The 13790-nt window shown below is 37.9% G+C and overlaps 1 protein-coding gene across 1 annotated transcript in view; it reads right to left on the bottom strand.

Moving 5' to 3' along the window:
* Positions 1–13790, bottom strand: part of LOC110154052 (caskin-2-like) — a 154525-nt gene that overhangs the window by 33478 nt on the left and 107257 nt on the right. The window contains exons 8-10 of the mRNA XM_020917986.2: positions 2148–2256; positions 1064–1172; positions 825–919 (exon numbers count right to left, since the gene is read on the bottom strand). Of these exons, the coding sequence (XP_020773645.2) occupies positions 825–919; positions 1064–1172; positions 2148–2256 (313 nt within the window). The remainder of the gene's footprint in view (positions 1–824; positions 920–1063; positions 1173–2147; positions 2257–13790) is intronic.

Raw genomic sequence — 13790 nt, 5'->3', positions numbered from 1 at the left:
CCATATTCATCTAAATGAGTGAATAATGGTGATTGCACAGTGGGAGCATTATTCGATGGCAATATTGGCCTGTCGATATGTGCTCCCTTTAGTTTGAGCTCTGTTTGAACAGAATACAACTGTCCAAATGAACTACTTACACAGATTCATATAAACGAGACATAACTAACATATAAAGTGTGATTACCGTGTGTAAACAACATCAAATCTGCATCTCTAATCTAAAGAAAAATGTTGTAAAACTGGACAGGTTAGGCTTTATTAGATCTATACAACTGTATACGGAAAAAACGTAGGTCGCTTATTTCAACGGGGCAGCGTGAATCGATAGACGTCACTGTCGATTTAGGCTGCTGGGAGCTCATTTCGACGGGGCAGCCCATTTCCACAGAACACCAGCTTCAGTTCTCTTTGTACTGCTACTGTCAATCTTGAAATGTTCATGTTAACCAGCTCTACATGATCCTGGTGTTTTCTTTTTTTATTTCACTATTTTGTACATAAATCATTTCCTGATATTCCTAATATGGAACTCTACTGCAAATTCACCTCTACAACTGCTCGCCCCATGAGCTTCATTTGACTGGAGCCACTTCTGTACACATCTATGGTGTGAACTGTCCTCAAATCCTGTTTTGTATGATCGTTGAAACCCCTGGGTGCTCTCACTGCTGTGATCCTGTGATTATCTCCATTGTTGTGTTTGTTTTGATTTGGGTCTGAGCGCGATGTTGTAAGTGGTTGATAATTGGTACCTTAGACTCTCACATTTGTTTAGAAATAGATTGTTTTTTCTGACAAATATAAAACAAATGAAAGAGTACCAAAACGATGTCCCCAGCTCGGAGGTTGAGGGCCGTGGGGTCGTGGAGGTTCCAGTAGTCCTTCACCGCTCGCACCTGGAGAGAGCTGGACGCCTCTGCACAAACACAAACATAAGAACATGAAACTGTGAGACCTGGTCCCTGCAGAAGCCTGAGCCACACGTGTGTCTCTGAACAGAGCTAGACACGATGGACATGATGGACCAGGGAACACACAAATCTGAGTTTCATCCACTGACCTCTGAGCAGCTGCTTGATCTCACGACTGGCCGTGGACGTGGTGAACTGGTTGACGATGTCCAGAGCTGTCTGGTTGTACGTGTTGCGCATGTTGACGTTGATGCCCGCCTGCATAGAAAATACAAAAACACATTAAAAAAAAAAAACTAAAAAAAAACTAAGTAACGTCAAATCAAATCAGAGTCGATGAGTTCATACCATTCGAAACCCTTTTAGTTGAGCTCCGGTCTATAGAGCGCAATAAGTTTGTTGATCATCGAAACTCTATATTCTACTGACAGGGCATCAGCAGCTTTCACAAAGGTAACTTTTGTAGGAATTCTTCGTGTATTTTCACAAAATATGTTTTTCAGAATGTTTAAATCGTCAAAGCATCTAAAAGTTATCTTTGTAAGATAAATAATCCGATTGGTCAGAACTAGGGATGTAACGATATCCAAATCTCTCGGTACGATATTATCACGATATGCTTCTCACTGTACGATATTTATTGCGATATTTTGGAGAGGTTGATATCATTGTAGATAGGACGCTTTTTTACTTTTAAAATATCCTGACAAAATTTTGATGTGAATTATTTCTGTCATAATCCCGAGAATTCAAGTAAAAACATATAACTTTATGTTGCATGTGCTCAAATGAATCATGGGATATGTAGTTCCTGATGTTTACTGGCTACTGCTATAAAAAATGCATTTAAGCAAAGGAACTTCTAATTTGATATATTGTGGTGCCCCACGCCCACGGTATTATTGTGAGACTTTTGACGATACGATATCATGATATTTTGGTTATTGTTACATCTCTAGTTAGTCAGAATGGATCACATAGTGCATGTCTCTGTCGTCACACAGTGGGAGGAGCTAGCCCAGTACTCAGGAAGTAATGCAGAATGAAAACAGATTTTTTGGCAGATGATCACAGGTCATTGAAAACAACACATCATCTTTAGTTCATGTTCCAGATCTGATTCTGAAGGCTTTGTGGCTTAATGGCGAGTGATCAACACTAAGGGTACTGAACTCCGCCTCCGATTCTATATGTCTGTGATCTTTTGGTTGACAAAAGAACTCTTAAACTTACATCAAGCAGCAGGCGCACCACCTCGGTCTTCCCGTAGAGGGCGGCCTCGTGCAGTGACGTCCCGGCTTTAGTGGCTCTGTTGATGTCGATACCGGCTTTGAGCAGCAACCTACAGCAAAACACAAGCAATAAACACACTGTACGCCCAGGGGTACGAGCATCCACTCTGAACCATCTGTAACATGTCATTACCCCACCACACCACCACCACACCACCACCACACCCCCACCGCCCACCCAGCCCCTCCCCCCTCAGCTCAATGCATCAACACTCAGATGTGGGGGGTACGCAGTTACATTTACTTTTTGAAGACTTTTTAAAGTACGTGATGTAACAATAGTCCTACTTTTCTCTACTCTTCCCAACAGCTTTATATCAACAATCTGAAATGATTTGAATATTTGTGTTTCTTGCAGCGCTCTGGTCAATTACATTAAATTCCAATTATAAATCAGATGTTGCGTGCTGATAGTTACTCTTAATACTTACGTTTTACTCTTACTTGTGTTTTGTTGGACCACTACTTTACACTTCTACTTGAGTAATTTTGAAGTAATGTTGCTCTTACTTGAGTATAATCTTTGGCTACTCTACCCACCGCTGTCAACATGTAAACTTTGAACAATTTAGGAGGAGTAAATAGTACAGGGCGACGGCTGGAAGGAATTAACTCAACTATGCACACTCCTCTTCTGTTTCTATCAATCTTGTTTACATTTGACTCAGACATTTTAATTAAATGTGATGTCGAATTGAAAACATGCCCAAAAGAGGAGCTCTGCAACTTTTCTAGTAGAGGGTCTGTTATTGTTTTGCCTGGAATGTTCCACAGTATGGCATTAGGTTTATCATGGAGCTAAGCAGGTGCCAATCCAAGGCAAGAAGAAATGCAAGATTGTTACTGTGAAACATTCTCAGTAAATCAATGACATGTACATGGACACAAGCAGGTGATGGACCCCACCAGAAATGTTACACAGTGAGTCTTTAATGTACAGTATGAAAATTACACTGCAAAAAACTCAGTGGAGCTGAAGGTAACATCTAAACACATCATTACAAGCTGTTCTCTGTCACGGTGAAAGAGCTCTGAGTAGAGACGCTGCTCCTCATATAAAGGACGACTGTTTTGGTTCTTGGTGAGGACGTCCATTAGAGATGTAACAGTACAAATATCATGGTTCAGTACATACCTCAGTTTTGAGGTCATGGTTTGGTTCATTTTCAGTACAGTGTGGAAACAACATGCAAAATCATTTCCTTGTTGTTGTTGTTTTTTTTTTTTGGTGTTTTTATTAAACCAACAATTTGTTTTATACAAACTGTTATACAAACGGGAAAATAAAATAATTGCAAAGTGCTGCTTGGTAAAACTGATAAGTTCAATAAAATATTCTCACATAACAACAAATGTGTGAAATATATATATATATTTTTTTTTTAATTAATCCTTGTAAATAGTAATGAACATTTTTCAAAAAGTAAAGTGCAGCATTAACAGTTCCAGCCTGAAGTTTTATTCAATCTTCAGATTTTTAACTAGAAAAAACAACTTGTCCACAGTAAGAGCAGATCTGCTGCAGTTACAGTGTCACTGGGGGTGGAGATTCTGTACCGAAAGGTAAGAGTGATAACCAGGATGCATGTGGTTCAGAGGGATGTAGTCAAGGTGGGGGGCAGTTACTGTTAAGGCGGCCGCTCTAACTATAAAGCGCTGCAGGAAACACTGCCCCAATCACGGACAAGTTCCTCGTGAATATTAAAGAGCCGAGCCTCCGTGTAGCTGCACATGCAGTGGAGGAATGTAAACACACACACACACATTGCGCAAATTCATTCATGCACAGCCCTGCACCAAACCCAACTCCCTGTATACAAATACAATGTACTGTTACACCCTAATGTCCACGGATGTTATTTTAGATGTTATTTCCTTAGGCTTTTTGACTGTAACCTGTGCAGTCAAGACAAGACAGACTGTAACACAGTTTATGATCAACAATAATAATACACATATAGAGTTCGTTCGGCCCTGCCCATCTGTGTGCTCAGTGTCACTCACAGTCTGTGCATCAGATTTGACTTTTTAAACAGACTCATGAGATACAGGATTAATATATTAAGATGCCTTAAATGTTCCACAGTATGATCAGGGTTCTAACAGGTTTCTTCAAGTTAGTCTTTTTAAAACCTTTTTAAGATCATTTATATACAAATGTAATATCTATTTCACGGCCAATAGATCTACCAACAAAGAAAAACAAAACTCTTGGATTTGTGTCCATTTATTTCTCAAGCAAAGAAATATGGCGACGAGAAAGTCTTCCTCATAACTCCAGCATAAAATGTGTCGCTTGGTAATGTTAAGAAACAACAGAGCGGTGTTAGTCAAACTTTGTGTTCTGCTGAGATTTTCTTTAATTTTACTCTTCGGCTGAGCTTGTTGCTTCTGGAGCTGTAGCGTGTGATCTTCAGTGACGTGTTCAGAGGATTTTGACCCGGGGCTGCACTTTATTTAGGCGACGTTATTTAACCAAATCATGATGGTTGACAAATTAAATTTTTGAGGAAAATTGTGATATGGAGAAGTTACATACTGCACAAATTTTAAGACACAGATTTAAAAATTCAAGATTTTTTCACATCTTTTTTAGGTATTATTACCAAATTCATAAATTCAATGTGTTTAAGACTTTTTAAGACACCGTGGGAACCATGTATGACATTAAACATCTGTGGAGACAGACAGGTGATGACTCCACTTAGAATGAGAATGCATGTTTTCAAAGTTTATTTTAGATACAGTATACTTTATGTTTTTGAGTTTTCATTTAGAGAATTGTGTTCAAAACTGTAAGAATAAAAACTGCCACAAAAATGAGCCATACACAGTGACACACAGACAGATTTAAAATAAAACGATTCAGTGTCTCTTACTTTTGGACTGGATTGTGTGTATATATTTTTGAAATAGCTTGATATCTTGATTGTGTCATCAGAACTCTCACAATAACATCATTATCCATCACAATATATCGAATTGCAAGGTTTTTCACTTAAAAGTATTAAAAAAGAAGGAAGTGCATGGGCCATGATCCTTTACTTACTTTACTACATCACAAAATAACTGTTATTAAGCACTTTTAAATCCACACTGAAGACTGGTCAAGGGATTTAAAAAGGAAAACAAAAAACAAAAAACAGCATATGTACAATTCTGTTCACCTCTCCAAAATATCACAGTAGTTATTGTACTGTGAGAGACATATCGTGATAATATTGTACCATGACATTTGGATATCGTTATAGTTATAACGTTTCTTCTGTTGCCCATTTTTCTGTCCTCGTCCATTAAGAGACAAGTCCATTGTTATTAGTGCTGTAGAAATAAAATTGAATTGCAGGAATTGTCCCATCTTCAATGTCCCCAGTGTCACAAAGGTGAGGTGTGCGCCCCCAAGTGGTGCATTATTTGGAAGAAGATACAGTCAAAATTAGGGCCCGACGGATATGGATTTTGTTATTGCCGATATGATACTGATAAAATGGGAGTGAGAGCTGCCGATATAATCGCCGATATATTTAGTGATGTAAAAATTCACTGTAAATCTTGAATTGTTTAAAAAACTTAGGTTTGGCTCTAGTGGATTCTAAATTGGGTTTATTTAGGCAACATTTATTGTTATTCTGCCACTTTACATCATATTTACAGACAGTAGGTCAGACTAATGGCATTTTTACATCACATTCTAGCTACTAGTGATGGGTATTCCAGTTCTTTTTAGAGAACCGGCTCTTTTGGCTGGGCTCACTAAAAGCTGCTGGCTCTTTCGGCTCCCAAGCGACTCTTCAGATTGTTTTGTTGCAAGCAGGACTAAACCAGAACTAAACCAGGACTGAAAAAGGACTAAACCAGGACTAAAACAGATCTAAACCATGTGTAAAACAGGACTAAACCAGAACTGAACCAGGACTGAGTGTTGGGACTCGGTCTCTATCTCTCTCCGTGTCTTGAGCCCAAGATTAGTCCTGGTTTATTTATTTTACGCTGAACTACAGCCAAACATGCACGTTTTTTTTATCCTATGCACGATTTCTGAAAGTTTTGTTTTGAGCCGCTGTCAAACTACCACGAGTCTGAACGACGTGAAGAGAAAAAGTGAGAGAAAGAGAAAACAAGGCTCCCAAAAAGGAGCCGGCTCCCATCGTTCGCTTCAAAGAGCCGGCTCTAAGAGCCGCTTCGTTCACGACCGACCCATCACTACTAGCTAGTAAAGAAACTACCGCTATTAGCCTTTAGCTGTAAATATTGCGCGCCGTGATAATTAATTATATGCATAAATGTCATAATTCACACGTCTATTCACAGCTCATTTACATATCAATGCAAGTCCAGTAACAAATATACGGACAATACAGTCACTTTACAATAGACCAACAGAAAACAGCCTGTTTATGTGTGGGAGCTACAGCAGCTAATCGCTAATAACAAATAGCCAAAACTAGCTTCAAAATCGACATATTTCCAACACTCAGCCTCACACAGGCTCCTCCTCACATCACAAGTCTGCACTAATAAATGTCCTTTTAATCCAGACTCAAACCGATTGTCTGTAAAAAGAAAATAATCTCAGTGTTTGGATCTGTGTCTGCGGGTGTAAACAAACACACGTGAGTGACGTCACTCTGTGGGTGTGTTCAGGGACAGTACGGACACACACGTACCAAAAAACATTATTGCCCAAGTAGACAAAATCTTATTTGACTTTATCTGGAAGAAAAAAACACACCTCATTAGAAAAAATGTAATGATTAATAATTTAAGTAATGGTGGATTTAACATTCTAAATTCAAATAATTAATTAATTAATTAATTCAAAATTAAATTGATTAAAAGATATTTATTGAACCCAAATTCATTATGGAATTTCATTTCAACACATATATTTGATGCATTAGGAGGTTTAAATTTTATTCTGAGGTGTAATTATACCATTGATAAGCTTCCAATTAAACTTTCTAACTTTCACAAACAGCTACTGTTATGTTGGACTTTAGTATATAAGCACAACTTCTCACCACAAAAATATTACATATGGAATAACAAAGATATATGCTTCAAACACAAATCTCTTTTCTTAGAAAAATGGGTTGACCAGGGTATCATCTGTGTACACCAACTGTTTAACAACAAAGGCATCACCTATTCCTACAGGGAGTTTCTCAATGTTTACAATTTTCCAGAAATGCCAAGAGAATATGCAATTGTTTTAATGCCATTCCTTCAGGAGGGAAAATGCTGATGTCCACTTATGTACATATTTCTAATGACGACTCAACTAAAACAGAGCTGTTTATTGGTAACTCTGTCTGTCTGTCCCGTTTTTAAGCTCTAAAACAAATAACAAATGTATAAGAGTAATGTATATTAGTAAACCAGCTTGTGTTTTTGTCTGGAATAATACATTTACAGACATTAACTGGAATCATTTGGCTTTTGCCTAGAAAATATTTTGTAACTAACAAAACTCGTGAGGTTTGCCTGAAAATCCTGCATAGATGTTACCCTGTTAATGCTGTTATCTCAAAATTTTAAACATTAAACTTAAACATAGATCATCTTTGCTCATTCTGTCACAGCGTTGAAGAAACGGTCACCCATATGTTTTGGGAATGCTCATACACTCAAATCTTTTGGAATGACATATTTTTGTTAGTGAATAGAAAGCTTGATACAAACCTACAATTTAATATAAAACATGTCCTTTTTTGTGTCTTTGAAAAAGATATTCCTGCTAAAAAAATATATGTGTTGAATTTAATCCTAATACTATCAAAGTTTCATATTCATTGCTGTAAATTTTCTAGTCAAAAACCCAAATTTGTCGTGTTTCAGTCCCTCTTGTCCTCTTATATAAATTCTCTAAATTACTGCACAAATCCCAAAGCCTTGAAAACAAAAGCACTTTGTATGGAATTTGAAGTATGAATGTATTTATTTATTTTTCTACTTTTCTACATTTGTACATGTACATTTATATATTTACACTGTAATGCATATGTGTGTTATTAATTGCGCTGATTGAGCCCTGTGACCATATGAACTCTTTAGCCTCCAGCAATGTTTTTGTTTATACCATTGTCTATATATTGTATATTTGAAATTTAAAAAAAAATAAAAAACGGACACATGGACACAGACACAGACAAATGACTCTGCAGATAAATACTGATATGGAGCCACATATTAGGACATTTATCTGTCTGTAAATTGGATGAACATAATGTAGAGAGTCTAAGCTTTATAACGAGGTATAACATGCCCACGTGAAATATCGGCCCATATCAGCAAACTATCAACCGATATATCGATCGGCTCTAGTCAAAATTTGTGTTCTGTACCCATATTCATCTAAATGAGTGAATAATGGTGATTGTACAGTGGGAGCATTATTCGATGGCTAAATTGGCCTGTCGATATGTGCTCCCTTTAGTTGGAGCTCTATTGAAATAAAATGATTCAGTGTCCCTTACTTTTGGACTTTTCCTCTATCTCTTTGTATTTTGTATTTTTCCTCCCTCAGAAGTGCATTTGTCAGAATGTAACAGTCAAAAAAACTGCTCTGGGAGTTCTAGTTTCAGAATTCTGGGAGTTCTAATATTAAAGTTGCAAACTGTGAAACATGATTCAGTAAAATTATAGTTAAACTCATCATTTGCAGTCACCAGCATGAGTTTGAATAGGTCACAGCCAACAATGTGGATCAATAACCCGCCTGCAGCACTCCTCGCTCCACATGTGCACCGCCCTGGACCTCACCGAGCCAAACTAGGACAAATCTGCATCTGCCTCACACACACACACACACACACACACACACCACTGCCTCACAAACAGCGCATCAACACAAATATGAGTGCATTCTAAATTCTAAATGAAACTACATTTTTGCATAAACCAGGACTCAGAAGCGTCTCCATGTGACAGCGCGCTCTTCCTTTTAGAATGTGGCTCTTTGAAGAGACAGAAATCCCTGGGAGAGACGAGCTGAGATTCTGCTGAGCAAACTCTGCACACGGCCCCAGTGCTTTCTGTCACATCTCAGCAAAGAGGGAGTATTCACACATCCACAGGAAATGTACAGAACTGTATAACTCACTGGTGTGGAAGGAAATGATCAAAGTGAGCATCCACATGCTGGTCTGTACGTTTCACCCTATTTATCTTATGTCTTAAAGGTGCAATATGTCACTTTTCTGCTGTGGGGATCCATAAAATGTATAACAAAACATGCTTTTCCCACTGTGAGCATGTTCACATCTCCATAGATCCGACTTGTAACTGTAACTGGGTAGAGGACAGATAAGCAGTGCTGGCCCAGCTCTTGTGGAGTCCTATAGACAAGAGATTTGATGGCCCCCACTCCTGGTAATATTAATCTAATAGCACTTTTGACCTTTCATTAATACATTCATTAAGAGCCCCTAAATTTTGAAAGCACAAATGGGGGTATTCTACATCTGTCTCTATTCGCAGAATGTTTAGGAGTTTGTGATTCATGTGTTTATTTGGACAGTGTTTAACTCATTACAGTCTACATACATTATATTGAATCTGATGTCAAAAAAATAAAACATATTCAGTCTGTAGAAGAATCAAATCAAACACTTAGTCAGTCAGTGAGCAGGTGTGGGCAGAAGCTGAAGATTATTATGCCTCTGCTTATCTCCAACTACAGCACCTTCATGGACATTCATCTCAAAATGAATGCGGCATTAATACAATATTTTATTAGCCTGATTCATCAGCTGGTTTCACTTCGTGAAAACTGTTTGACCTCACAGTATTAGGATTCGTTCGCTTGACAGTAGGCGGGTACTTTTTTAATTTAACCAATCGCTGCTGTTTGGTCATGATGTTTGTAATGCACCAAATCCCGTAGGAAGAAGGACAACAACGCCTTTCCCCTTGATAAAATTCACCAAACATTCTCTTTGTTCCAGCTTTAAATCCTTGATCTTGGGAATTGTTGACAACACTGAATGTCTGTCTTCGTCTACATCCATCTCGACGCTTTGTTTACTGTTGTGCTGTTCCACAAAACGGACCCAGACAGACACGACGAGTTTGACGTCATGGCTTCACAGTTCACAGCTGATTGGTCGGTGCGTGGTCTACAACTTCTGGGGTTCTTGCAAACCATCAAGTGTATTCTGATTCCTGACCTAGTCGCTGGAGGGAAATGAAATCGAGCAGAGGCACTAGGTGGCGTCAGCCTGGCTAACGTTCAACATAATAATATTATATAACAAAAATCTCTTTACTGTCGCTATTCTTTCAGATACTTTCTCATTGCAATTCTCTTAAAAGTTATTTTGAGTTGAAAAATTGAAACTGTTCAATAATTGAACTCGTTGCTTGGTAAAAGTGTTCCTCAGACTCGTTCTTACATGTTGAACACACATGTGCCCCTTAGATTATATTTACTTTCTCTCTCAGTGAACACTGCCTGCAAAGAATGAGGAATTTGATTATGTTTGACTTTGTACATGGATGTAGCCGTCTACAAGTCGACCAAGTCATAGAACTTAAGAACATTTGACTGGATGAACAGAGTTACTGGCTAAATCATAAGGTGCGTGGTTCATCAGTCTAACAGCTTTTTTTAATTTATTTTTTTTTGCAATAGAAGGACTAGATTAGTTCTAGTTTTATATGTGTTTCCCCAGATTAAGCCCATATGTTCAGTGAGGTAAGAACAAGATAGTAAAAGTTGTAATATATTTTTGTTTCAGAATATATTGTCATTATGTCCAGTCGTTTTAGACACTTTCTTCTGTGCAGGTTGTATATGAGTTGTATATGAGATTTTGCAATCTATAATCACTCCAAGAAATGTTACATAATTTACCCTTTCCTATTTCATGTTCATTCATTTTGATTTTGATATTTATTTTCTTATTGATACCATGAATTTTGTTTTGTCAAGACACAATAATTTCTTTAAATCAAACCAGTTCTTTAGTTTATTTTGTTCCAGTTTCTCTCCAGTTTCCATGGGGACACAACGCACATGAATGAAACCCATGAAAACGTGCTCTTTAAATCCATTTGTGTTATTTTCTTGGGCTTTTAGTCGATCTTAAAACTTATTTGGCAGTATTTGCTAACGTTTGCATTGTGTCTCCATGGGAACTGGTGAACATTCCACCAAAACACACACATATAGAACAACCCCAGTGCGATGTATCAATAGATGTTTTAGTTCATCGTGGCTGGTGCTTTTTTGTGTTATGAGCTGTTAATGATCAGCAGTGAGCTCGGCGCCTCTCATCAGCACGCCCTCGGCATTTGCCTGTACGATCTACGCCACAGACCGACTCTTTGAAAGCACTTTCAATTTACAACAATACAATACTACACTACTACTGTGTGAATGTCATTACAGAGATACTTGCCACGTTTACATGAGAGCTTTCATATCAATCAAAATAATTCTGAATAAAAATAAATTCCGCTTTAAAAAGACCATGTAAACAAAATTCCTAATGAAAATGATTATTTGCAATGAAACTTCCGAACTTGAAAATTCCGAAGTAAGTGGGTGGTTTAGTCCGATTTTAAAGCTGAATGAATTTCTTCCTGGATCATTTAAACCAGTGGTCACCAACCTGTAGATCGTGATCAACAGCTGGATCTTTGCCATGTCCCTGGTAGATCTCCAGCTTAATTCAACAATTTGTGATACTAGATGTGCATTGAAAGTGAGTGCTTACTTTGATTTAACTTATCTGCGTGAGGCGGCCTTTTCACAAATGAAAATCATCAAATCCAAGCACAGAAACAGTCTGACTGATAGACACAGATTGTCTCAGTTTAGCTGTCTGCAACTATAAACCAAACTTCAAAACATTATCCATTTCAGACTCAGCCATCACCCTGAATTTCATAATAATAGAACTTCTCTCATTAACCCTTCGATATACTGTTAATGCTGTTTAGTGGTCAAATTTGCACTATTTTGGTTGCTTTCACTGCATTTGGTTTGCATTTTGTTTGTATTGCAGTTGCACTTTTTTTTTCTTGCAGAGAGTGTTTTAGTCCCCATTCTGTAATGAGTGTTCCTTTAGTAAGAATGCAAATATAAAGCTGTCTAGAACTATGAACATGATCACGTTTGTTGTTATTTACGTTCATGTTGGTAGATCTTGCTCTTTCCTCAGACCAAACATGTAGATCTTTGTCTGAAAAAGGTTGGTGACCACTGATTTAAACGTTTATTCTCCTTAAAAATAATGTGGTTGCTTCAGTTCATGCTCATTGTATCGCCCTTCTGACGCGATCCGGACGATCCGGCTCCACCAGTCGTGTCTTCAGACTTTCATCCACGTCTCTTTGGATTTGTGAGCAGGATGTGGGAGTGGGCTGAGGTAGAGCAGCCTCACACTCACTTTATCTTCTTCCTCCTTCTCCGACACTCTTCTCTTCTCCTCCTCAGCTGACAGACGTAAAGTGTGATGAGACAATTCTCCAGCTGCTGCACAGTTATCATCGGAACCACTGCGGGAAAAGTTTGGATCGTGTTTGTGTCCGTGGCAAAACCGAGATGACAGAAAAGCCGGTAGCAGCTGAAATGTGTGTTTTTTTCCCAAAGACGTAAATCTGTCCAATCAGAACCCTTCCCCACCTCCAGACGTTGAGCAGAATTAAATAAAGATGATTTCTGTGTAAACCTCAATTTAGATTTATTATTTCCATGTAATCTCGAGGGAAAATATTTTAATTCCAAACTATTTAATTCAGAGCAATGAATTTGGAATTAAAAAAACAAAAACAAAAAAACATCATGTAAACGTGGTCACTGACTGTAAACCAGGTCAACACATCTGGACAGTTAAGTTAATTCTACCATAGAATCCTGACCCATCTAACCCGGTTTAAAGGTTCTATATGACACAAAATTGTCTCTCGTGAGATTTAAGCCACGTTAGAATGTTGTTACCTCATCACAAACAGACCTGGAGTTGAGTTTTGTTTCATTCACACATGTATGAGTAACCTTTTATTATTAGTCTGTCTACATCTCCAAAGTTCTGAATGTTCTGTTCCACTTTGTGATGTAGTAAACAGCTCCTTTTACCTTTAGTTCAGTAGAGAGTGGCAATTCCAGAGCTGAAATTATCCTAATAACTCTAGAGTTTGTGTGTTAAACCAGTGTGAATGAAACGAAACACAACTCCAGGTCTGTTTGTGATGAAGAAACTACATTAGAACAGATCAGAAACAGCATACCATGGGCTCTTTAAGTTGTGACCAATTCATTTCACAACAGTTATGAGAACGTGGTGTTGCTCCATCTGTTTGTATTGGATTCATTAGGACCGTGTCTGAAAGGCAGGGCGGAGATTCTTCCATGAGCACAACACGACTCACTAAAAACACACCAAGCCCACGCAAGTTCAGGTTGTGATAACAAATACCATCAATATTTATTATGTAGCCCATAAAAGAAAGGAACTTAATCTGTGGTGTTGTCACGATACAAACATTTCAGACTTGATTTCAGTACTAAGGAATAAACTCCATAATCAATACTGTTTCTGATACTACGATGATTATAAAAACAGCAAAAACACTCTCT

This window comes from Boleophthalmus pectinirostris, unplaced genomic scaffold (assembly GCF_026225935.1).
Source record: "Boleophthalmus pectinirostris isolate CB_2022bp ecotype Guang Dong unplaced genomic scaffold, ASM2622593v1 HiC_scaffold_14, whole genome shotgun sequence".
Classification (NCBI taxonomy): domain Eukaryota; kingdom Metazoa; phylum Chordata; class Actinopteri; order Gobiiformes; family Gobiidae; genus Boleophthalmus; species Boleophthalmus pectinirostris.
The sequence above is the reverse complement of the archived record's forward strand: the minus strand, read 5'-3'. Positions and strand labels throughout refer to the sequence as shown.